Source organism: Hyaena hyaena, unplaced genomic scaffold (assembly GCF_003009895.1).
Source record: "Hyaena hyaena isolate Hyena2069 unplaced genomic scaffold, ASM300989v1 scaffold_772, whole genome shotgun sequence".
NCBI classification, from domain to species: domain Eukaryota; kingdom Metazoa; phylum Chordata; class Mammalia; order Carnivora; family Hyaenidae; genus Hyaena; species Hyaena hyaena.
Window position 1 is genome coordinate 643,069 of NW_024081404.1, and position 25,550 is coordinate 668,618.

The 25,550-nt window shown below is 44.4% G+C and overlaps 1 protein-coding gene across 9 annotated transcripts in view; it reads left to right on the plus strand.

Moving 5' to 3' along the window:
• RBFOX1 (RNA binding fox-1 homolog 1) overlaps positions 1 to 25,550 on the plus strand; it is a 620,770-nt gene that overhangs the window by 552,688 nt on the left and 42,532 nt on the right. For 5 of the 9 annotated variants that reach the window (XM_039218656.1, XM_039218661.1, XM_039218655.1 and 2 more), the window contains 2 exons: positions 10,703 to 10,835; positions 20,093 to 20,132. In XM_039218656.1, the coding sequence (XP_039074587.1) occupies positions 10,703 to 10,835; positions 20,093 to 20,132 (173 nt within the window). The remainder of the gene's footprint in view (positions 1 to 10,702; positions 10,836 to 20,092; positions 20,133 to 25,550) is intronic. The other 4 variants (XM_039218662.1, XM_039218654.1, XM_039218657.1 and 1 more) reach the window with 1 other exon arrangement.

Below are 25,550 nucleotides of genomic sequence, written 5' to 3' on the forward strand. Positions count from 1 at the left end.
GAGTAAGAACACCCAGTGACATGCAATTCAAGTGCTGGGATGGGGGTTCTTGGTGCTTCTTGCACAAAAATGTGCCCAGCCACAGAAGTGGGCCCTCCTCCCCTTGCCTCATTTCTCCTGAAAAAGCAAATCTCCCAGTGCAGTGCAAAGAGTCAGGACAGGAAGCTGAGCTTGCCTCCATGGAAGGGAAAAGAGCCTTTCATGGTTCATTTAAACATGGAAATTTAAACACCTGCTTCACTCCAAAAACACCATTTTCTTAAATCATGTTTTCATTGATGTAAAACTACTGTCATGCCAAAAGCTATTTTATTGCTTCTGGAGGATTGGGGAGAGGGGACTGTTAACAAAGTCCAGTTTTTTAGGACCAAATAACACACCACATATTTACATATTTTCAGTCTGTCTCCTTGTTTGTTTTTGTTTTTTGGTTTTTTTATCTTTTTTTTTTTAATGCACGGTAGGATCTTGATGCGTAATGCTTTTTATATAAAAACCGACATACCAGGGGCGCCTGGGTGGCTTAGTCGGTTAAGCGTCCGACTTTCGCTTAGGTCATGATCTCGCGGTTCGTGGGTTCGAGCCCCGCGTCGGGCTCTGTGCTGACTGCCAGCTCGGAGCCTGGAGCCTATTTCAGTCTGTGACTCCCTCTCTCTCTGACCCTCCCCTGCTCACTCTGTCTCTCTCTCTCTCTCCTAGAAATAAATAAAACATTAAAAAAAAAATTTAAAAAAAAAAAAAAAACACCGACATACCAGGATGACTTCTATAGGTGCACCTCCTCGAGGATATAAATTATACCCACCCTCGGTAATTGCTACGTGAGTGGAAGAAGCATTTCCCAAAGGTCATTATTGCTGGAAAACCCTCATTCCAGTATTGGTTTTACAAAATTCTTCTGAAGCAACAGTGTATTTTGTGACAAGACCTGGATTCAGGCAGAGATGGGTGTCCATTGTCATGGTATACTAGTGGTTTGTGGCCAAAGCTGATTGCCATGAACATACTTATGAATACCTACCCACTTGTGAGCACCCTCATGTAAAGAACCCTGTTCAGACTGCTCCTCTAACAGTTGTCTACACTTTCCCTTTCTTTCATAGAAGCCATCTTCTCTAGGACTTTTAAACTAGTTGAGAATGTTTATGTTAATCTAGTGACCCGACGATCTAATTCTGAATGGCTCTCCTTTAGTCTCTTATAGATGGGAGTTTGGGGTGGGTTCCGGCTCAGGTGTCAGACAGATGATCCTTCGGTCAGGATGACACCTGTCTTCAAGGTTTGTGTGGGGAGTGGCTCAAAGGATTGGGATTCAGCCTTTCAAGTGTGAAAGCTGACTCCCAAAATCAGATGGCCCCAGCGCTGACCAGCTATACCCATAGCGATGGCTGGAAGTGATGTGAATGATGCATTTGCATCTTGTAACCATCCTGTGAGCCACTGCCAACCCCCTCTGAGAGTTTCATGTTCAGGAGCTGCAGCACCCCCAGAGAACCATGGGAAATCCATCCCAGCATCTGAAGCTAATTTATCTCACTTGCCGTGTTTCCTACCTGGAGAGGCAATTCTCCGAGCTTGCTGTTCCAGCCACCTGTTAGCCAGATCGTGAATGATTTAACAATTGAAACTTTGCTGTGTATATGCACTCGATAAAAGTAATTATTTATATAAATTATTTGCCTTTTTTTCCTCTGGCTGCCTGATAAAAGCTAAATTGACACCGGTACAGGCTTTGTCAAACAAACAGATTATGGCAAATCGCTTCATCCAAATTAAAATAGATCTCAGCATCTCACAGCTTTGTCTCCCGTGTTCCTTCAAATGACAGAAAGCACCTCTGCAAATGCCTTCTGCAGTCCCGCCAAGTTAAAGCCTCCCAAGATTGAGATTCATTCTCGTTTTGCTGAATGAAATGTTACAGAAATCCTGCCCGGGGGGGTATTGTCAATACCTGTGAGCAGACAGATCACAAATATGTCTTCTGCAGAGTAAAAGCCTCTCTCTGCGCATTCAGTAGCCATGGCATTCACCACACATGTCTGTTGGATTAATCAGACCATTTGTAACCCAGGAGAAAAGAGACAACAGCTAACTTGGGGAGGTAAGTGGGAATAATGTGGCAATTAGTTAAAAACCAAGGCTGCTGTCCTCATTCAAAGACCTAAGGATGAAAGAATATTCATGTGAGCACTGTGTGGGGGATTTTTTTGTTGCTGTTGCCGTTTTTGAAATTGTTTTTAAGTTGGGAAGCATTTCTGCGTTGGGAACACAAGACTCACTGCTCAGAGTAAATCATCTCTGTGTGTTCCTTGCATTTAGTTTTCTTTATTTTTTTATTCCCAGGCAACTCACGTATTTCTTTTCTAAGGAAGAGACAGTTTCTAACTGAGTCATGAGTGATAATAATATTAATACATTGATTATATTTAGAAAAAAGTGCAGTACTGCCAAATATTATACAGGTGTTTTATTCAAAGCTCTCAAATTGTGGAGAAAATTTCTTGTTGAAATTAGTCAAAGGAGCTCATTGTTTTGACAGCAGTTAGGTTTGTGGATATAAAACCACACTAGCGTACTCCAGGTCCCCATCACTAAGAGACTCCATCTCTCCAATATTTTTGGATTGTGTGCGGCTCCCCTGGCTCCCATCCAGATGTGGAGAAAAACCCCAGTGAAGAAGGAAAACAGCTTGCCTTGGACTCTTATCGGGAACATAAATCAGTAGTGATCCCTGTGGCCTGTATCCAATTAGCAGAAAAGGAGCAAAGCCCTTCCAGGTGTCTTGAAATCTCAGAACATAAATATAGAACAGAAGAAATGGCACCTGCCCTCCCCTACTTCCACCCCCCGCCCCCAACAAGGAGCATATTGAGGTCTCAGGGAAGCTTGTCAACAGATTCCCCTGCAAAGTAACTCAGTCCGTGACGAATTGGGGCTGGTCTTCTTGGCTGAGGTGTGGATACAGGGAGACGGTGAAGCAGCTTATACAGGATACAGGAGGGAAGTAAACACTGAGAGCCCCTAGGGGGCACAGAGAGTGTGGGAGCGTAAGGTTCTCATTCAGGGGCAACATGGGATGCCTCGATCCCAGCTGCCTAGTTGTGCAACAGATAAGACCTTGGGCTCTAGTGTCGGACTGTCTGGGTGCAGAGCATAGGTTTCTGAGCTGCATTCCAGCTTCCTGTTCTCCCCAGGAAAGTGAAGGCGGCAGTAGTACCCGGCTCCTGTGCTTTCATGAAGATTTAGTGAGTTAACCTTTGGGTCTGGCGGTTAGCTAGTGTCACTAAATGGGACCTGAGATTCCGACAGCTGAACCTCCTCTGTCTGATAACGGCGTGGGGGATGTTGTTCTTTGCCCAGCCATAATCACGGCTTTGCTTGCACTCTTCCAGTTATCATTGTCTGGACTTCTCTCAAGTGAGGTTGAGCCCCTTGTCACTAATGTCCTCACTACATCAGACTTTCTATTAGAATAGGCACCACTCATGAGCAGCGTTCTTACAGGTTCAAGGACCGTCCCCCATTTTCCCTCTGTAGCTGAACAGTTATGGCATTCTGAGCCCATCTGACAAAATATTCAATAAACATTTCAGTAATTACCCGAGGCCAGCTAATCCTGTAGATGCCAGAGTCACAGTATTGACCAAAATCAGTCCCTAGGACATCCCAGTGCAGAGATGCAATCCGATGAGGTGGTAAGAGGCGGATGAATGAAGGGGAGAGAGAGCAGAGTAGGGACAGTAGCCATGACTGGGAGACATGGAAGAGCTGGGGAGAACCTCTTAGGGGAGGAAGAGACATTGGAGCCAGCATTTGAGTGAGGGGATCAATTCAACCTTGGGAAAGGACAAAGGAAAGAGAACCTGCAGAAGGCACTCAGAAGCGGCAACCAGAAGAGGCTGGAGGAAAAGTCAGCATTGCCACCTCAGACAGTATAGATTTAGGTCAACACATTGAGCTCAGGCAGTCCAGCCAGTCCACTGGCACTGCCTTTTCTCCCTTCAATGAATGTGCTTTTTCTCTCCAAGTTCAAGTTCTCACCAATTCCTTCGACACATCCTAATCACACCTAGAACAGCCTAGAAACTTCTAGCTAATTTGGACTTGACTAAAACTTTTTGTACCATGATGCTGTATAAAGAGATTCAATTATGGTGCGCAATGTTTTGTGAGTAACTATCACCCATAAAAAGTTAATTAATCAGGGCTGTGTCAATTTCCTCGTGCCATGTCAATTTGCTGCCAGGTAATTAATCACTAATCACCCACCAAACAGCAGGCTGGGGGGACAATCCGCCAGCCATTTATTGTCTTTTTCCCAAATAAATGGCACGCACAGCCAGGAAGAAACACATCTTGCCTTTCATAATATTTTTATCGACACTTTTGCAAGTTGTAATAGACTGCGGCAACAAGCAGCTGTAGTTCAATGGAATATGGATATTAAAGAAACAAATGAGCGGAGATTTATAGGACATTGCGTTCCTGTTATGTCAGTTTTGAGATTAAACCCAGCAAATGAACAGTGAAAAATTACTCTTCCATGTGGGGAATGGTGATTAGCCTTGTACATTAATTAGAAATTTTTGTTTTCCTGTTCAATGCATCTCAAATGAGGATGTCCTATAAGGAACTGTTTGTCCAAAATGTGGATTTATTCACTTCTAAACAGCGGTATTTAATGTCAACATGCATTTTGAAATGAAACAAGAGTCAATCCCAAATGTGTGTTGCAGGGATAGATAGATGAGGCTATGAGAATTCAGAGATTTCAACAAATTAAGTGGCTATTCTGGTCATTTTATAAATGACTGAATGGGTAGAATACCCCTTTTTTCTCCCCAAACCCTGAAATTGCTGAATTTTGACAAAATCGAGAGCCTTTCCATTTTTGTTTTGACCTAGAACTGAATGTGCTCCATCATATTAAATTCCCCATTTAATGTCATTTAAAGATAGTGACCTAGTTGCGTATAAATTCTGTCATAAACCTATTTGATATACTTTTGTTTGAGATTCATTTTGAAAAAATCAGCAAACACTTCTGTCATTTGGAAAGAATAATCCTTTTTTTTTTTTTTTTTTTAACTATTCATAGTGATGTTTATCACACAGTGCTGGGCCTCCAGCATCGAGCTATAGCTGGCTGTTTATTTCACCTTGGCCTGGTACCTATTATGCCACTTCTTAATTTATGGTCCAGCACATGGAAAAGGAGTTCCCCCAAGGGGAATCCTGCAGACCCTGAACCTACTGTTGAAAGCATGTCTGCACCCCCAGAATTGTGTGAGCATTTCCTAGCATAAATCACCCACAGAACAATTCAACCCCAAATTAGCATGTATGTCTCTCGGTCTTAAACCATTCAGAGAGTGGGGAATGGTGGCATGTTGGCTCAAAGGGAGAGGAAAGAGGGACAAAGAGAAAGCTCTTCTCCATTCTGATGGCACACCTTTTCCAGGGCATCTGGCAACCTCATGCAAATTCAAGCCAGCGCACAAATGCAAAGAATAATTGCCCATTACGGCCGGCTGTATATTTTTATGGCTTTGATGCAGAATCTGACCCCCTGTTGGCTTTTGCATCTGCTACTCTTCCATCTCTCCCAAAGCTCTAAAACTTTAATATGCACTTTATAACCCTCAAGTATTTTCCACTGGTTTTGTATTTCTTCTTTGGGGATTTCCGGGCTGGTGATATGATCTCATTTGTGTTTATTTCGAAGGTAAGCACTATATTCGTAAAGAAGACAGAGGGGGAGAACACACGTTTGTCAGTGTAAATACACGGAGTGCAGAGCTCAGAGAATTCTGGTGGGAGGTGGGAGCTTTGTCTTTGATGGGAGACAGGCAGTAAGCAGTTGACACTTTGGTAAATGGCCCATTTGGCTGGTTGATACACCCACACATCTTCCATTTAAAAATGTTGATTTGCCTTGATACTTGAGCACATCACAGCATGCCTCTTGTTACATCCCTAAAGTTTCCATTTCATTGAGTTCCATGGTATACAGCTCCTCATGCCCAAGAGCTGAGAGCGTTATTCTACTAACATCCCCCAAAATATGTGCTGGGTATAAATCTAGCTGAAGGTTGGGAGTGGGTAGGCAAGGAATGTTGATGTGTCAACAAGATGCGCAATTGGTATTTTCTCCAAAAGCCCTTGCTCTGTTTTCTTTGAGAGAAACTCATTTTTAGCTTATGAGCTAAATCCAATTTTCGTTGCAGTGATACCAGATTTTTCACTTTGATTCATGCTGGATAAGGTTTAAGAGGGAACCTTTCCAGTATAATGAACCTACTTTTTTCCCCTCTTCCCTTGTCTCCCTCATGCCAACAACTGAGGATTTATACTGTATCCACAAAGCAACCTGAATACTTTGCATTATTCCCCAATGATGGGCTCTTTACATGTTTATTAACTGAAAGGAAGTTCAACTAGAAAAAAAATCAAACTCCAGCACTAGGGGTTTAGAAATGCCTATAATTTGGTGTCTTTTCTTTCTAACATTGTTCTTTAATTAACAAAGAGGCTTTTATAAACATGGGACAGGGTGACAGGTTTACAGCTTTGATTAGCATTGATTTACTCCGTTCCAGAAATGAAGAGGACAATGTGAGTTTCCATTTGGCATTTTGCATTAGATTTATTAAACATTCATTTCCCACTTACTGGTTCCAAACTCCCAAACTGAGGCATTGATAGACAATGTGATAACTCTGACTCAACAAATGATAGGTGTGTCATGTCCCAAAGTCAGCACATAATTGAGATGTCTTCTTTCTATGTGGTTCAAAGGAGAAAGCCATTGCAGTGTTGCTTAGTCTGTATCTGAATCATCTGTCTAGGTAATTGCTTCAAATATGCATTTAACCATGTCCCAGCACCTACAAGCCAATGCACCTGGTAGGCAAGTAAACAAATCAGTTGTTGTTGGATTTGTCTTGGAATGGACCATTTGTCTGAGAGGAAAGTGAAGGGAGCCACTCAAGAGTCCTAAACCATCTACAGGAGGGTGGGGGGAGTCTCCTCTATTGGAGATGAGAAATACGGAAGGCTCAGCTATAAATCAGAGGAGTTAGGGAGTATAAGGAATGTTATTTTCCATTGTTCCTTGTTGCATACATTTATGGCACATGGAGACTGAGATTGGCTGGGCTGCCAGAGAAACTGTCTGGGACTACGTGAAGGAAGGAACCTGATCCCACAGGCCTTTTAATGGGTATCACCTGTGTGGGAGTGGATGGGGAACCGAGTTTGAGTCCTCCTTTTCTCCAGAACAAGAAGCTGATCTCCCAATCCTGACACAACACAGCAGTGAAAGTGAATTTCAAGGAATGAAGGTTTTGCAATACTTCCAAGTATAATGCTTCCTAAGTCCTCTCCCTTTTCATCAGAAGCACACATGTCCCAAGTGTGGTTGCGATTCCTGAGCCAGTGCAGCACCTGTAAAGTATGAATGTAGAACTTACTTGTATAGGGATCATGGCTGAGACCCTCTTGTGTCCTGCGCCCACGATGTATGTGCAAATCCTGGGCAGGACGCTGTATATGGAGGGCAGTGTCATGGAAGAGTGGGAAGCAGGGAAGGAAGGAAAGAAGGAAGAGAAGAGAGGGGGAGAAAGGAGGACCAGAATAAGAAGGATGGAAAGTAAGAAAGTTAAGAGAAAGGAAATGCTCATTAATCATGATGACTAACTAGAGGCTCCCCAAGGAGACCCCTTGGCAGCCTGAGACTGGTAACAAAAAAGAGAGCTGAGCAAACCCTCCATCTGAGAGACTCACACTTTCTCCATGAAGCCTCTGGTCCAAAACATGAACTGTGGAACCCCCTTATTTTGTCTAAGGGCACTTTGCCTCCCAAAAAGGTGATTTTTAAACCAGGAGTTGCTGTGTTCTCCTTCCTGTGTTCCTTTAACAAAGTAAGAATCCCTCTAATGTGCCTTGCTTGGAGGAGCCCCAAAAGCCTTGCATTAAGCCCTGTAGCTACCTTATCCGGCATCAGCAGAAACATCTTTCCCCTGCAGAAAAGAGGGTCCAAATGGACTCCTGGCTCTGTATTCCCAGCAGCTCGTGCTGCCGAGCCTCTGTTTCATGTTGTATCTCAACATCTAAATCCTCCAAGAATTATTTTAAAACCTGCTTGTCGCTGAGAGGGATCTGGTCTCGCTCACTGTGCACCGTAGCCAGCGATAATGAATGGGTCAGCATAATTACCGTGTTTCCTCGCACAAGCAGCCAGCTGCTCTGCCAGATTGTGAATTTTTCATTTTCCTTATTTCAAAATGCAGGGCGTTCCTATGAAAACTTAATGTTTGAGCAGTGGCAAGACAGACTTGGAGTCAAAGCCGCACTCACCCATTTTCTCCCCGGTCCGGAAACAGGCATCTCAGATCTCATTACTTTCTGGGCTTTTATGGTGTTAGGAATTATTGGCTTCCCCCATTAAGACTGACACCTCTCTATAATTTCAAGCACATTAGTTGTAACACGAGCCAGGAGATGTGGGTGCACTGGCGCTGGCAAGCTGAGAGTTAAGGACAGCTGCACAATTTGTCTTTAACAACAATAAAAAAAGAAGGTTAAAAATAACCTATATGGTCTTTCCAGACACAAATAGAAAGATAAAATCATTCTGATGCAATTCTACATTCCCAGCATTTTGCCCTCCATCATGAGAGAAAGATATGGTGGAATCCACGAGAACACGCAGAGAATTCCAGATGATAGCCAGTCAGTCTTCGGGTTGGGTTCAAGGATTCTATTCTAGTCTGTGCACTTCTGCGAGATGGTATGCACCTGGGGACGCTTCTGTGGGAGACGCCACACCCTTTGTCTCCCCATCTTCTGCTATGGCCCCTGCCCCACACAGCTAAGACATAGACTGTCCAAGGACACTGCAGCCAATGAAGAGATGGGATGGAGGGCTTCTGATTCTGAATATGGTGGAAGGAAGGGGAGAAGCCCCTCCTTGGCAGTTTGGATATAGGTGGAGGCAACTTCAACACTGCATGAAACATAAGACCCTGTGAGCAGTTCGGTGTTCCCCCAAAACAGAGCTCCTGGAGCGAGGTCTCTGTGCGCTGGTTATCCACTTGTGAGAGTCTCCCTTGTGGTAGGATGGCCTGAGCCTGCATGTTCATGTCACGCCCAAAGAAACTGCCCCCGCCAGCCTTGCCTGTCCATACAAACGCCACAGAAAGAACTCCCAGGAGAGAGGGAGCGTGGATGGGAGGGGGTGCGCAGGGGAGGAAGCCTTTCTGCCCTGCTCCTTTTTACCTGTTTCCCCCTCGCTCTGAAAAGCTCCTGCTCTGTTAGAGAATGGCAGATGGGAGAAGAACCTGGGGCGGAGGGAGGGGGGAGGTTGACTGCAGATTGTGTCCATCATCTGGCCTGCCCAGCAACCTACAACTGCATTCACTTGTTCATGCAGTGAAGCCACCCTACAGTCATTCAAGGTCCAATATTGAGAACCCGCTGTGAAGACGATCAGGGGGCTTCTGCTGACTTGGAGAGGCCCTGAGGAGGTTGCTGGTTAATGAGAGGGAGAAAAGGTAACACGGCAAGCGTAGCAAGAGCCCTGTGAGATGCACACAAGTAAGGAACAGCAGAAGTGGTTTCCTGAAGCCTATGGGGGCCCTGATGTGTCAGAATTTGCAGACACCCCAGGAGGAAGGACCTCCCAGGCAAGAGAATGAATGATCAGGGGTCCCTGGCTTCAGGCTTAATTTCCCTCCTGACTCCTCACCAAGCCATCCTGCTCAGAGAATTTTCCCCCAAGGAGGAAAAACCCAGCCCACACCCTCTTCTTAAGAGTTCTTAATTCCCAGACTTCTATGTAGTTATGGTTGTTGTATGTGTCTTCAAAGCTGTTAAATGGTTTGGGGCCTGATTCGGACATTGGTAAACATTTGTTTCTTGGAGCATAAGGGGTTTGCACAGATGCATGCACGTGTCCGTAGGAACGGTGTGTTGCACTTTAAAAATTTTGTATTGCAATTTTAAAACAAGCGATATACGGACATCAAGGAAAATGTGGGAAATAAATAAAAATAAGATGGGGAAAGCAATGAGTAGACAATTAGCGTGCACACAGTTCAGCACCAGAGATGTCTACGAACACACAGATATATGTGTGCATATGTATACACAATTATATACATATATACTCGAGCACATAAATATATGCATATGGACATGTTCACATAGACATGTGCATTATACAACACAGAATAAATATGGGCATGCATATTCACTCACATGCACACACGTGTGTGTATACACCATACTCATGTATTTTGTGTGCTCAAATATAAGGATCTATTATACACAGTATACACACCTATGTATAGATAGATGATAGATGTCGACAATATACTGCACATCTTGCAATCTACCTTTGTAAAATTTTAACTTTGTGCAGTGAGCTTGCCTCCTCTTATTAAAAAGTCTTTGTAAATGTTTGTCATTTACCGAATTGTCTTGCGCACATGGACCACCGCCTTAAGTAGCCCGTCCTGTCTGGACTTGGACCTTGGCCTTCACCCCGCTGCACTCCTCGTACCACCCTGATCCTGGACAGGGGACAGGTGTCCAACTTTGGCCTGCAGGGAGAAGGGTCCGGGGTGGGGGGCGGGTTGCACTCAACGACAGGTGTGCTTCTGAAAGCCTTTTCTCTGCTCTCTCCTCTCCGCCCCTGCAGTGCCCGGCTTCCCGTATCCAGCCGCCACCGCAGCAGCCGCCTACCGAGGGGCTCACCTGCGAGGCCGCGGCCGCACCGTGTACAACACCTTCCGGGCCGCTGCGCCCCCGCCCCCGATCCCGGCCTACGGCGGGTAAGTGGGTCAGCCTCCCCCTGGCGGCGGGCCTCACGCACCTGCCCCCTCCTGTTTGCGAGCGCATGCTGGTCTTGAGCGCCCCACCGGAACCGCCCCAGCATGCCTTCGGCGCGCGCCTGACGTGGAGCACCTTGCAAAGAGTATTGAAAAATGAATGTAATTTGTCTTGTCATGGTTGGTGCCTTTAAGCATTCTACATGTCACATGTTGTTATGTAAATTCCCTTTGAGACTGAATGCTGGAGAACAGAGAAATGGCTACAGCCAAAGACATATTTCCGATGATTGCAAACATCTGGTTATTAAGGAGGTTGGATCACATTTGCCCCTTGAATCCGGCCATGGAGGGCCACAAAGTTTCCAAACATAAAATTCGCTGGGGGTGGGGGGATGATCTTGCTGCCCTCTGCAAAGACACCTTTCACTTTAAGGTTTATGAACCCTTGCCTGAGAAGAGAAAATTAGGTGTGGAGTCAAATGCAAAAGTTCAAAAGTTCAAAGAAATTGGAAGTAAGACTCCTTTCAATTGGATTTTCCAAAATGGGCATTTGCCCTCCTTTCCCCTCTGCAAGAAACTGCAAGTTAATGTGTTCCCCGTGGGCAGTTTGGTTTTTATGCACATGGACTTCGGCATTGCCAGATGAAACTCAAAGAATGGTGGTGAATGCTAAGAAATAGGGATAATGGTGTGGTGGGCTGCAGCCCTGAAATGGTACCCTTTCTTTCTTCCTGTTAAGGGATCCTTCTGGAAAATTCTGGCACCCCTGGCATCAGGGAGAAAGGAATGTCTCTGGTGGTCCTCAGGGGATGTTTGGAATGTCCGGAGACATTTTGGATTGTTTCAAAAGGAGCAGGAATGTAATAGGTAGAGGCCAGGGATGCTGTTGAAGATCCACAGTGCACAGGACACCCTTCCCCAATGCAAACAGTCATGAGGCTCCCCATCTCAATAGTACTATTAACAAAACCTCAGCTATACCCAAGACAGTTTGGCACAAGGCATTCCTGGCCAGTACCTGGCTTTCTGGTCTGTAGAAAGAATACAGTTGTATTCCAGACTGTACCAAAAGGGTTAATGCATTTTTTATAGCTCTATTGCTTATAAATTTTTTAGAAAACCTGAATGAGCCTAGATCATCTCTCTATTATACTGATGACAAAGGGAACCACTCTCTTTTCATTATTTATTCATATCTCACCCATTGCAGAGGAGAGCATTTGAAGTGTTTCAAACACAAACGCAATGAGACAAAGTTAAGAATATAAATAAATGAAACTCGATGAAATCATCAGGAAGGGAAAACAAAGGTAGAGAAATCAGTCAGTGTTCATTGTTTCTTTTGTTGTGATTAGACTTGGGTCATTTCTGAGTTTCTTAGTGGACAAAACAAGAGCACAAATTTCTTTTTCACTGGAAAGATGGTAGATAATAACAAACCAAAGATGAATTCACCATAAATTCTCCCCACCCTCCAAAAAGATGCATCTGTACATCCTAAGCCTTAGATATCTGACCATGTGATATAAGGAATCATCCATAGTGTAATCATTATCTCTAGCCCCACAGTGTTGAGCCTGTTTTATAGATCCAGAAATGCAGAAATAAATACATGTTATTCCCAAGGTCACACAATAAGTCGTTATGAAGGGGAGAAAAAATCCCCACCAAGTTACCCTGTAGGCTCATGTAATTACTAAAGCAAGATTCATAAACCATAAATACAAAATTGCATGTTTATACCATATTAGTTTGTCTGAAAATTATTATCTTAGTAGACAGTAATTGTAGCTTTTTGGTATGTGTAGCCTCAGTATCTCACTACTATACTGAACAAGAAAAAAAATAAAGTAAAATCATATGGCTTATCCTCACATGAACAATTTATAAAAATCTCAAAATAACACACCTACCGTAAAATTGAAATTCACTAACTTACAATGAACTTGCTCCTTGCCGGAAATAACCATGCATAACTAATTAATGCCAAGTTCATCAGGGAGACACATGGGCATCTCCAAATGGTGAAGCAGTGTGTTTGTGACTGCTTCAGACGTGACTTAATTTTAATATTCCAGCAATATTCCTAACCATTTTGGTTATAATAGTACATTGTGCCTCTTTGCTGGTAATATTCTGAGTGGAATCCTGAAACCACACTAAGTAGTAAGATGAAATTCTCGGTAGAGGAGGCAGAGGGGGAATAGGAGGAGGGGGTGGGGGAGAAGGAAGAGGAGAAAAGGCTAGGGTATGTGTGTCCCTATCTGCAGGGTCTATGAGAGCCAAGTGCTGGTTGAAAATAGGAAATTCAGCCAGGGTGTTTTACTGTATTACAAAGTGCCTGGAGTCCACTGGCACCAAATGAAGAAGTGTGAGCCCAGCATCTTAAATGAAGGTTTCCCTTTTCCTCTGCTTGTTGGCTTAGGCTGCAGGAGATTGTGGGAAGGCAGCTCCTTTTGGAAAGGTGAGTGGAGGGCAGTACAGAGCAGATCCTGGCTGGAGTCGTGAGAGCCCAGAGCTTGAGTGGAAGCAAATAGCAAAGAGGTTGTAAGAAGTTCCTGTTTCCAGGAAGTGACATTATCAGGATTCAGGGGACCCAGGAGATAGTGTGGATTTCCTGTAGCTGTTTGTCTCTGAAGTCCTTTGCGGGAAGATTTCTAGATCTGCATAATGTCTTTACTCCAGTGCAGTTCAGCCTAACATCTCTTTTCTGTCTTGCACCTTTGGAGGAGTTTCTTCCCGTTAGGGGCAGGAGTACCATATAAGCTAACAATTTCTATTAATTCGATAAGTGATAAGATGCGGTGTTGTGTGAACACCAGGGAAGGTGCCTTAGCTACGCTTGGGTTTTTAGAGAAGGCTTTCAGGAAAAGAAGAAATGTGGGATGCACTTGAGTCCATTTCCTAAATTGCCACGTTGAGCTCTCAATCGTGACTGTCCCTCACACCCAGTGACCCCCATCTTTTCTAAGATGTCTTCTAGCAAGCTGCATTTATTATTATTTTCCATTTGTCACCTGTTAAAGATTTATCTCACTGCCAGCCTAAACCTCTGCTCTTCGTGAAGTCTGAAATATATCCTTTGTTGGTGAAATTCCAACCAAACATATGTCATTTACCCTATGCCCATGTATAGCTTCCATATTGTTTTCCAAGATACTGAAAAAAAAAAAAATCCCACAGAACCCCCCCATGGATACTTTTGTGGGGTCCTGGGTGACCCTTAGAGGTGTCCAGTAACACCATAGTCACCCAGGAGGAGTCACCAAGGATGCCTCCTCATTCACCCACCTCCTTGTACGGATTGGGTTTTCTCCTCCACCTGCTGATATTTTCTGAAGTCCCTCCCAGCAAAGAAAGAGCACATGTTATGGAGAGTCCCTATTCTCTTCTTTCTCACATAGCTAAAATGCAATTTCTTGGGGCATTAACATTTGATCATTTCCCCTGGTGGAAGGGATTCTGTTTGGACCCTGGAGGGAATCACAGAGATGAGAAGAAAACCTAGACTGAGCCAACCAACTCACTATTGATTATCAACATTAACTGAGTGAGGATGGGTGATGAGTTAGACCCCTTCCTGGGAGGCACCTGTAGTTCACAGACCTCCATTCCCCACAAGCCACAGAGTTGGCTTTGGAAAGTGACACTTCAGTGGCTTATAGACTTGTATATCACAAATAAAATAGTAACTAGTGAATGGTTTCTCAGAGCGCTCAATAGACCAGGTCTTCCATATTTCTCCTTGAACTTGATCCTGGAGTCAGTTTGAATAGAGAAGCCTCAATGTCCTATCTGACTTCCTATGATTCACATCTGGGAGAAATTGCACATTGGGTCATTGCCATCCCAGGGATCCTGCAGACTGATGATCTATGGGTGGAAGTGATGGGTAAATACATTGGAGACACACCCACCAGATTCAGTACAACATCTCATACTACAAGACAGCAGCTAAGCCCCAGTGTCCTCCCAGAGGAACCCCCTGACTGGCCTCACCAATTCTTGTTCTTAATTAGCTAAACTGAGTAGCTGCTTATCAAGTACCTACTGTGTACCATGAACATCGCATGGTATGGGGACATGGTAGGCGCTCTAATGGAGCATCAAAGGATATTTTGAAAATTATTATTACTCTAAGCCAAGCATCTAGCATCCGCCCTAAGGCTTTGGTCTTGGTTCTCTGGGTATCTTTGAACAAGGTGTTCTGTACTTTCCCGGGAAATTAGTTAGGACACATCTATGTACAACTTCTCAGAGTTACCTTGAGAACTGGTTTGTAGACTCTGTGCTACTTTGTATGTAGGAAAGATATGGTAATATCCCAGGAGAAAGAAAATTTGCTAAATCTGGCCAGTGCAAGAATGATATCTGCCCACAGATGCTTGGGGATGGTGTTAGGTCAGGTCCTAAAAAGCTTCTGACACTAGCCCCCAGGACTATGCATATGTCCCTCCCAGACTAGAAATCAACCATGCTTTCTGGTTTTAATTTCTAAATGCCTAATCCTCAGACTGTATTGTCTGTTGTTGAGGACGTTTCTCATTTAATAGAAATGCTAGGAACTAAAGTCACCACAATTCTCTCTAGCTTTTTGTTTGTATGTTTGGTTCTGGTGTAAATTCTTGTTCAAATTTCCAGCCAGTTTTAAAGTGCAACCTCTTAACATTTAAAAAAAAAAAAATGACCCCTGAATTGAATGCATGTATACACAAACCATAAATCAGTGGTTCATAAATTTTTCAGGGGGAGGGGAGTAAAATGTCACAGATGCCTTTAATAATCTAATTAAAAATGTGTTTTCCTCGGAAAATGTTGGTGTCCACATACATATACACAATTCTATACAAATGCCATGGAGTTTATGGACCCATCTGATATCTATTCAAAACCAGCTAGATTTAAATGCATTAAAATTTTAATTTATTTTTCAGTTGGAAGGGGCACTAAGGTAGAGCAGTTTTATATAACCTCTCTTTCAGAAATGCAGTTGTGGTGGGGATTTATTATATTGTACAAACAGACTGTATAGTTTGGGCATCGTATACTTTCTTTTCTTTCTTTTTTTTAAGTAAACTAATTTGCTATAGTGCAATCATCCCCTGCTTGCATTCAACCAAATATTTAACTGCTGTTATTACCTTTCTAAGAAAATGAGATGTGCATTTGCAATGTTCTTGCAAAAGCATATTGCAGGCCCAGAGTGATTGACAAGGAATACAATTACCTTTGCATGGCTAGACAGACTGCCTGTGCATTAAAATCGGACCACACCTGTTCAGTGCATGATGGCAACTCCTTTCTCTTGCAGCGGGGCCGTGGCTGATTTATCTATAGATGCATACTAGATCAAGTCCGGCTCTCCTTTCCCTCCATGGAGAGGAAATATTTTAAGTGCACCTGTTCTATGCGGCTTGAAAAAGTGTTTGGACACATTGCTGGAAACCAGCATGAGGATTTCTAAGAGCTTTCCTTTAGCCAGCTCCTGTTTAGACTAGGGCCGAGGAGGCTGAGGCTTGGTGCCATCACCAATGTAAAGAAAAAAAGCACGTGGAGGGCGGTGTTGCATGGAGCGATGAGGCTGTTTGTCCTCGGGCTGGCAACATCAGCATCAATCACCTGGTACTTGTTGGAGATTGGGATTCTTAGACCCCCATCCAAATCTGTTGAGCCAGAACCTCTGGGCTGGGCGTGGGGCCCAGACATCTGTGTTTGAACAAGCCCTCAGCTGACCCCGTGCTTTGACTTCAAAGTGGACTGGAAAGCCAGAGCTGCCTGGACTGGAGTCCCGGCTCAGTCAACACCTAGCCCTCTCCGGTCTAGCTTCCTTTATATCTGAAGGGTGATGAGTACTCTCCAACTCGCTGGGGTAGTACGGGGGTTAAACAGGGTACTGAGTCCAGGATGCTTAGACCAGAGACTGACCCATGGCAACCCTTCTATAAATGTGAGGACTAGGGGCGTTTATGCTTGTGCTGTCACTAGTAGCTTAGGGGGAAACGGCATTTTGGTGAAACTGGGAAGCCACCATTTGGCTTCTCTCATACCATCAAGGAGAACAGCCACATCAGTTCCTTGTATTTAGCAGGATCACAAAAATAGATCACTCACCCTCTCCGTCATTCCCTCCAAAGCATGCAGGTGTAGCACTCAGTGAAAGGGAGCCCTCCCTGTGCCGTGTGGTTTATAACAGCAGTGGGAATTCCCGACTCCCTTTCTCAGAGGAGCCCCGCCCAATCTGCGGGCCTCTGAGCTCTGTGCTTTGTATAGTCTGTTTGTTCCCTTTGGTTGGCCTGCCCTTCCTGCCTCTCCACCTGGCTAAGGCTTTGAAATCTCTGAGGCTTTTGCTCAGATCCCCTCACCCCTGCTGCCCAGCCCCACTCCTTCCCTCGAACTTTCGGAGCACCGCTGTTCCTCCTCAGCACCTATCACAGCTGCAGTTTTACACTTCTGTGCACTTATGCACATAGCTTTGTGACCCCCAGGTCCCTCCCTGAAACCCCCCTGAAGACAGCTTTAGTGATGAACACACTGGCCTGTCTGTGCCTCGGCATAGTTGTTGGAGCAGAGTAAGCATGTCAGTAGCAGAGAAATGGTACTCATCCCTCTGTTTGAGCTTGTCAAATTAAGATGTTAGATCCCACTTCCTCTTTGGTTCTGTCTCAGAAATGGGGGATGGCAGAGTCCCAAAGTAATTGTCCACGGCCCCAGGTGGAGGGCAGAGTGCAGCGTGGGGTTTACCTCGCTCAGCAAAGGCAAACATCAGCGGCTTGTTCTTTCCTCACCTCTGGGAGTTGATGCAGACAGACATGACGTAGAGGCATGCACCTGGCCGTGAGGCACAAGAACCCGACCTTGCTTTCCCAGCTGCGGCCTAGGCTCAGACATTCCGGGTCCACACCAGGCCTGCATGGGAACACCACCAGAGTCTAGGGCAGGCTCGGCTCTCCATCATTCACAGAGAAGCCATCACAGACTGTGTCCCCCCTCTACAAATACATAGACAAAGGCATTACTTCCCATGTTTAAATATACATTAGTATGTGGTTAAGATATTAATATTTTGTTCACACCCTGATGACTCTCTGTGCTGAGATGTCAAGCCCATTGCTCATCACTTTGCTCACATCACCTCACCGAATCCTCCCTCAGGATGGGCGCTTACCTACTACTCTCCCCGTTTTATAGACCTGTATGGGAAGCTCCGATAGCTTGAGTGAGTGAGGAGTCCACGACTCACAGCTGCTGATTGGTGAGGCTGTGACCAGATGCCCATGTGATTCCCATTGAATTTGACTCTTAAATGGTGACCTGCTTTGGAGGAGGATACTGGGAGGAAAGGTGTTCCCAGCACAAGGAATAGCATGTGCAAAGACATAGCAGCGTGAATGAATGAAAGGGGCAGACGTGGAAGCTGTCTTGCTGTGGCTACATGGTTCACCTCTGAGGTTCAGAGAAAGGACCTAATATTTGTTACTCTCCTCTATATCCTCAGATCTGTTTCAAGTCCTGTTGGCAGAGGCTGGCTCTGCCTTCTGACCCCCAACAGACACTATGTTTTCATGCTGGAAATGCTAAAAGCATAGTTCAGGATGCTGCACCCCTCGGTATCTTGGAGTAGGGTTTGCAGGATCTGACAAGTGCTCTCGTGTACTGCGGCCCCCTCACATCAAAATGAAAACAGCCAAATGCGATTCCTACCAACCTCCTTTGCGCGTGAAGTTCCTGTCACGTCTTTAAGGATAATGGTACTTGAGGTCTAGCCAATCAAGTCTGAAAAGCTCTGAGATGCACTCTCCAGTGCTCTCCAGCAAACCAGTGTCATAGCTGTGTGTTCGTGTGTGTGTGTGTGTGTGTGTGTGTGTGTGTGTGTTAAGTGCCTCCCTTTGGCTTGATATGCTTGGCTTACATGTGGGTCCGCTACTCTCCTCCTGAAACCTGCTGGAACCCTTTGGTAATCAAAGTTGTATTTCCATGAGAATCCTGCTCCATTCAACGGTGGAGCTTGCTGGTCCTTTGCCAGAATCATAAATCATCTCTCATCTCCACAGGGAGATCTCAGGGAAGGTTATTAATAACAACTACCGTCCTGTGGAAAACATGCATTTGGAAACATGTGCTTCTATAGTCAATACGTCCTGTGATCCTCCCAAAAGCCTGCGAGGTGTGCAGACTACCCGTGCTCCTCATTAAGTCCATTGTAATGCTTAGGAATTGTAACTCAATTTCCCATGATCATGTGGCTGTACGCTTCTCTTCCTGGCTGCCTCACTTGAGGTATACCAGGAAACTTCTGGAGAAGTCCAGGATACTTTCTGCCTCCTTTGAAGTCTCTTCTCTCTGGAATGACTCTGTGATGGGGATAACAGAGTCACTGTGAGGCCAGGCTTATTCAGTCATAATGTGAGGCCTGCTGAGTCTGGATATAATGTATGTAAATACACATAAGTAAATGTATGTAAATGCATGTCTACATAGGAGCTCACATACATCCCCAGATATGCAAACACCACTCAACACATAATCCACTAGATACGCCCACCTGTGCTCACATACACACATGCACTTCTACACATGGGCGTGGTATACACACGCACACACACATCCATCAACTTGTGCACAGTATCACACACACATACACGCATTCACCCACATGCATGCACATAGAGCAACACATACAAACATGTATAATCTTGCACACACACACATACACACACAGAAAATCAGATATTTTTTTTATATTTACCATGAAAGAGTGACACGTGGGATTACCAATATAATACTAGAGTGTGAAAGAGCATAGAAGAACATTTCTGGAATCATTTTGGTCCTCCAGCTCTCCTAAAGTCCTTCAGCTACAACCCATACTGATAATACAACCATCTGTGTTTTTCCCCCCTTGGGGACGCTATGTGGTTTGATTGAATGCAAACTCTGACCCTCCTATCTGTCCAGGCTGCTTAATATCAACCAAAATTCTCCTTGCATTCCTGCACCCCTTCCTGAAGGAGTGGGAAGTCTGGTACCCAGCATGCCACCACGTCCTGATTCAGGGCCAATGCCAAGCCCCAGCCTAATTTTCTCAGGCTGAGGGACAACTGTTGTCTCCAACCTCCTTAACCAATGTGGAAAACTCTCCTCGGTTCCTGTGTTTTGGATCTTGTGACCAGACTAACTTCGCCAGTGCAGGGGTTGGTGTGTCTGCATGGGGAAATGCACTAATATGGATGTTTTTCTTTGTGTGTGCACCCTCGCAGTGTTGTTTACCAGGATGGATTTTATGGTGCAGACATTTATGTAAGTATCCATTAACGTGCATGCCATCCCCGTTTCCCCCTGGAGTCATTCTGTTTACAAGTTTGCTGCAAGTTTCTTCTTCCTGGTCTGTAGGCAAGGGTCAGGCGGCTTATCCGCAGGGCAGAAGACCTTCAGCTTATGACAACCATCACAGCTGTTGAGTGAGTGGAATTACCTCCTTGGTTAAGTTCAGAATACTTGCAAACACCCCCTAAAAGAGATGGCATTTCTCTCAAGTCAAGCTAAAGACTCTCCCACCCCACCCCCCAAAAAAGAGTTCTCACTAAAGTTTTCAGTATGGTCTGTGTGTTTTCAGTGTAATATTTACCATAACAGGTGTCATTACCAGCTGTAGAGGAGTAAAAGACATTTTCATGGCTGATTTTTTTTATGTTCTCTTTTTTAATGTTTATTTATTTATTTTGAGAGAGAAAGGAGGAGGGGCAGAGAGAGGAGAGAGAGAGAATCCCAAGCTGGCTCCATGCTGTCAGCCCGTCAGCGTGGAGCCTGATGTGGGGCTCAATCGTGAACCGTGAGATAATGACCTGAGCCAAAACCAAGATTCAGACACTTAACCAGCTGAGCCACCCAGGCGCCCCAGTTTTTTTATATTTTCTTATAAATACACTTAATTGTTCACAGTAATAGCTCTAGAAAGAACTCTCTGCTCCCTCTAGATGATTTTAGCAAGAAACATCTCTAATACAATGTATGTCAACTTGACCATTAAACCCTTATTTTCTTCCTTATTCCTCCCATTTCCCCAAAACCATTACCTGACTTAGAATTGTTTGTTAAATTTAGAATTGTGTATTAAATGGCACCACTTTATTAAGCTTTTCACTTTTAGAAAAGAGTAGGATGTTTCTCATTATGGGGACCATAATTAAACGTATTTAAATAGATCTAAAGGTACTTATTCTTCGCATTATGATATTAGCCGCAATGTTAGGAAAATCACTTGGGGGAAAAAACACAACTTAAAATAGATGGGAAGGTTTGGGGGTGGGTATTTTTAAAATAATATACTTTTTATTATTACAAGTGACCTCAAATAAGTTCAATGAAATCATAACTGTTGGCTTATAGACTAGATAACAAAGACAAATAAAACCGTACTTCTGACCAAAGTGATATCATTTACTAGAAAATGGGAAAGACACTAGTTATTTAATTTTCTTCCTTTTCAATTTCAAATAATTACAATTTTGAGACATAGTATTAATCTCCATCAATGATGCATGGAGTTGAGTTCTGCTATCACTGTATCAAGTACATTTATTATAATCTGTGGGTTAGTTTTTTTCATAATGAACAAACAACATATACCCAGTGAACAACCAATTTCTTTTTTTTATGTAGCTTAATCCATGCCTTAAAATATCTTCTTTAGGAAAAAAACTTTTAGTTCATACCCTTATAAATAGAAAAGCAGCTGGAGCCCAGTCTCATCCGTAGAAACCCAATAAACCTAATATCAGTCTTCACTTTCCCCATTGTAGCCTCTGGATAGAGTATACCAAAGTTTAGGGCTTTTTTTTTTATTTGGGAAATGGGGAGAAGAGAGGTGAGGGAAATATAAGGAAACAATACAGACTACCAAAAAAAAAAAAAAAACCCATCAAATTACTATCCCCATCAACACCTACCAGTGGGGGAAAAGAACTACATGTTACTAAGCCAAATTAACAACAAAAATATTGTATTAGCTGTCACTTATTGAGTGTCCACCTCTCTGTGCCTCAGTTTCCTCATTTATAAAATGGTAGCAATTTATTGAATTATTAATTTGCACTGTCCTGTGGATATTTCCAATGGGTGTCTTTCCCTCACCTCCCAGATGTTTGAAAGGCAGGAAGGAGGAGCCACCTGAAAGCAAGGCATGTAGGTTCCCAGACACAGGGAAAGAATGTGCCAGTAAGAGTGGTGGCACATGTGTCTGTGTCAGTTGGCACTGGAGACTACAAATGAGAATCCATGAGAACAAGGTAAATGGACGGAGCAGAGACACTCAGAAGGGAACAAATGTGTCAGCTTCCAGAGTAAGGCAGGAAGATATTTCCGTTCAGGGAGGAAATCTACAAAAAAGTCCCTTTGTGCTTTATGTGCCTTTAGAGGCTTTGTTTGCTACGAATTCATCATATCAGGGCAAAGCCTGCCGGGCCCCATGCTGCAGTCGCCATAGGTGGCTGGGTGCCCCCATGTGAAGGGATTATGGGAGAGGACAGCGTCTTTTCAACATGGCGCTTCCCCATGTCAGGATTTAGAAAACCATTTCTCTTGTTCTTTGCAAACTCTTCTACTAGCCCAAATATATATATATTTTAATCTCATTTTCCCACTGTTCATATTATATAACAATAAGAGTTTTCAGGGAGTGGTTCCAAATAGGCAATTAGGGGACAGAAAAACTTACTGAAATAGGAATGTGGAGTCTTGTTTTACCCAGCACATGATTCTGTCCTGTCTCCAAGAAGGTGGCTCCCACCTTGCAGACCTTCCTGAGTATTCTGCTCTGTGTAAGATGGCAAGTTCGGACTATTGCTGCCGGGGTGTGTATGTCCCAGGCACAGGGACAAACTAGACCACCTGTTGTAGCAAAACAATGGCTCATCAATGACCTCACTTGGATTCAAGAGAATGAAAAGAGTAAGAATATTTCCCGCACTCTTAAAGTCTACAGAGCAGGACTCATTTTAGCTAGAAGTGTGTGACAGTCTGAAATGTGCTTTTTTTTTTAAACCTTTATTTATTTTTGGGAGACAGAGACAGATCATGAGCAGGGGAGGGTCAGAGAGAGAGGGACACACAGAATCGGAAGTAGGCTCCAGGCTCTGAGCTGTCAGCACAGAGCCCTGTGCAGGGCTCGAACTCATGAACTGTAAGATCATGACCTGAGCCAAAGTCAGACACTCAACCAACTAAGCAACCCAGGTGCCCCTCAAATGTGCTTTTGCAAGCTGCCACCCCTGCTTCCCTTGAGGTACCAGTATGTCCTGATGGCTAGAAATGTTCCCAGCGCTCCATTTCTTAAAGAAATGATGATTAACGCAGCTCATAGAAAAGCATGTGAGGTTCTCTTGTATGTAAAGGAAGCTTCTGGTTTGCTCCTTCAATCTCATTAAAAATAGCACATAATAGTGTTGGGGCGAGCCTGAGAGGTCCAGCTACGTGTGTTAGATACATGGGTTGCCTCTAACAGGTTTAAACATTCTGTTTCTTCTTAGTTCTGCTGGGTGGAGTCATAAGCTTCTAGCTTTGGTCAGTTCTAAGGACAGCGCAGGCAGGGCCACCCTCCAGCTCCTCCTGCCCCATTGCTGTCCACCCTGACACTTTGGCAGCAAGCCAGGCAGCTGTCACAGTGCACCCACCCACCAGACCAGTCTTGTCTCTGCATCCGCTTTCTCCGCCCCTTCCTTCTGCCTGTCCCTCCCACCTGATGGAGGAGCCCGTGGGCATTTCGTCCCAATGGAGCGCAGAGAATATAAAAGACCTGCAGGAACCCCCCCCCACACCCCCCTTCCACCCCTGCCGCAAAGGGCAAGCCATTGCCTCCCGTCTAGAATGAGCTCCTGCTTCTGGTTTTCAGACAGGATTAGGGAGAGAAGGAACAGTGGTCACAGATGCCCCAAATGGCAAGAGCGATTCCATTTGTTACGGGGTGCTATGAGCCAGAAGCTAAGGCCACACTTGGTGAAGCTCGTTTGGGCTGAGGTCACAGAAAAAGCATCCTGTTCAGGGCCCCAGCCCTGCGGGAGAAGCATGGACTTGGGCCGCAGGGGACGTGCTCAGGCCCAGTGCAGATGGCCACTTATCAGAGAGGATGTAGCAGGTTGTCAGGTCAGGAAGGACGGTATAAAAGGTCATTACCTGGGTCCCTTCCACCAGAGGACATGCCTCCCCACACACTTATTTCTGAAGACAGGCATTTAGCTTCCATAACTAGCATATCAAATCTATAAGTTCACTATTATCACTTAGCGCTGCTCATGGAAATGATCTTTTTTTCATGAAAAAGTTTAAAGAAAACAATTACATAGATAAAATAGTAGAAGTGACCCATGGGATCTTGACAACCTGCTGGAAAGTTGACGTAGAAAGGCCAAGCTCCCTGGACCTACAAAGGACTTGTCCTGTTTTGGGGCGAAGCTCTAGGTCTCATGAGACTAGAATTGGCCACGGAGCTGATGGTAAGTGTGGCTTAACTGCATTTAGCCACACATGTGCCTTCACCTGCTCAGGGAGCTATCCGACAGTATGACATTTGACCAAAAGATAATATTGAAGATGGCAATAAGGACATTTCTAATAGAGCTGTTTAAAAAGCATGTACTAACTCAGCAGAAAGTAGGGTGAGATAGAGGAGAAATGGGAAAAAGGGAAGAGAAGACAGGTTGAGATGGGAGAGAAAAAGAGAGAGAAAAACACTGATATATGATAGAAATCTTAACCACATTCCCTTTTTATGAGAAAGCCCTAAGCTTTGCAACAGTCCATGTGGCCGTGAGGCTGCCTAACAGATACATCTCGATGAAATTCCAGTGCACATTTACATTTTTCTTAAATTCTGTTATAACAAGTTCCTGGCTGACTCTGTGGCTAAAGACAATTATTTCTGAATTGATGTCATTCTGCCATCCATGGATCTTAAAACAAAGAGATGTCTTAATTCCCCTGATCTAAAAACAGAGAGCTGGAAAGCAGAACTTACCCAGAGAAAACCCTAGTCCTTATTCCTGGGATCCTGCTTGCTGGGGAAGCCAGCTGCCAGTCTAGTGGGCATTAGGCAGGTCAGTCACCCTGGGGGCGACCACCTATCAAGAAGTTGTGCATTTGCTATGGGACAAGAAAGATGCTCTGCCCTTCCTGGCCAGCCGTTACTTCCTCTCCTCAGCCCTGGAAGGGAGGAATCACAATACCTGTTGCCTCCACTTTTGTTTTCAGAGGAGGAACCTTTTTTTTTTCCCCCAGAAAAAAGATGAAATGATTTGTCGGGAAACATTCACTGACACTGGAGTCTGAGCCCACGTGATCTGGCTTCCCAGATCTAGGCTCTTCCCTAGAGCATTGACATGCATAGGTCCACAGGCATAGATTTACTAAAGAGGAAAGTTGAGGAAAAGTTAAGATTTATACACACACACACACACACCTTTATAAGGTATAGATTTATACCTAAATCCCTTACAATATTCCATCACCTCGATGTTTTCCCTGGAACTGGACAATTTCACATTATTTATTTTATTTTAGAGAGAGAGAGAGACTACAAGCAGGGGAAGTGTGGAGGGAGGAAAGAAAATCTCAAGCAGGCTTTGTGCCTGGTGCAGAGCCTGACACAGAGCTCGATCTCACAACCCTGGGATCATAGGCCTGAACCTAAAATCAAGAGTCGGACACTCAGCCGACTGAGCCACC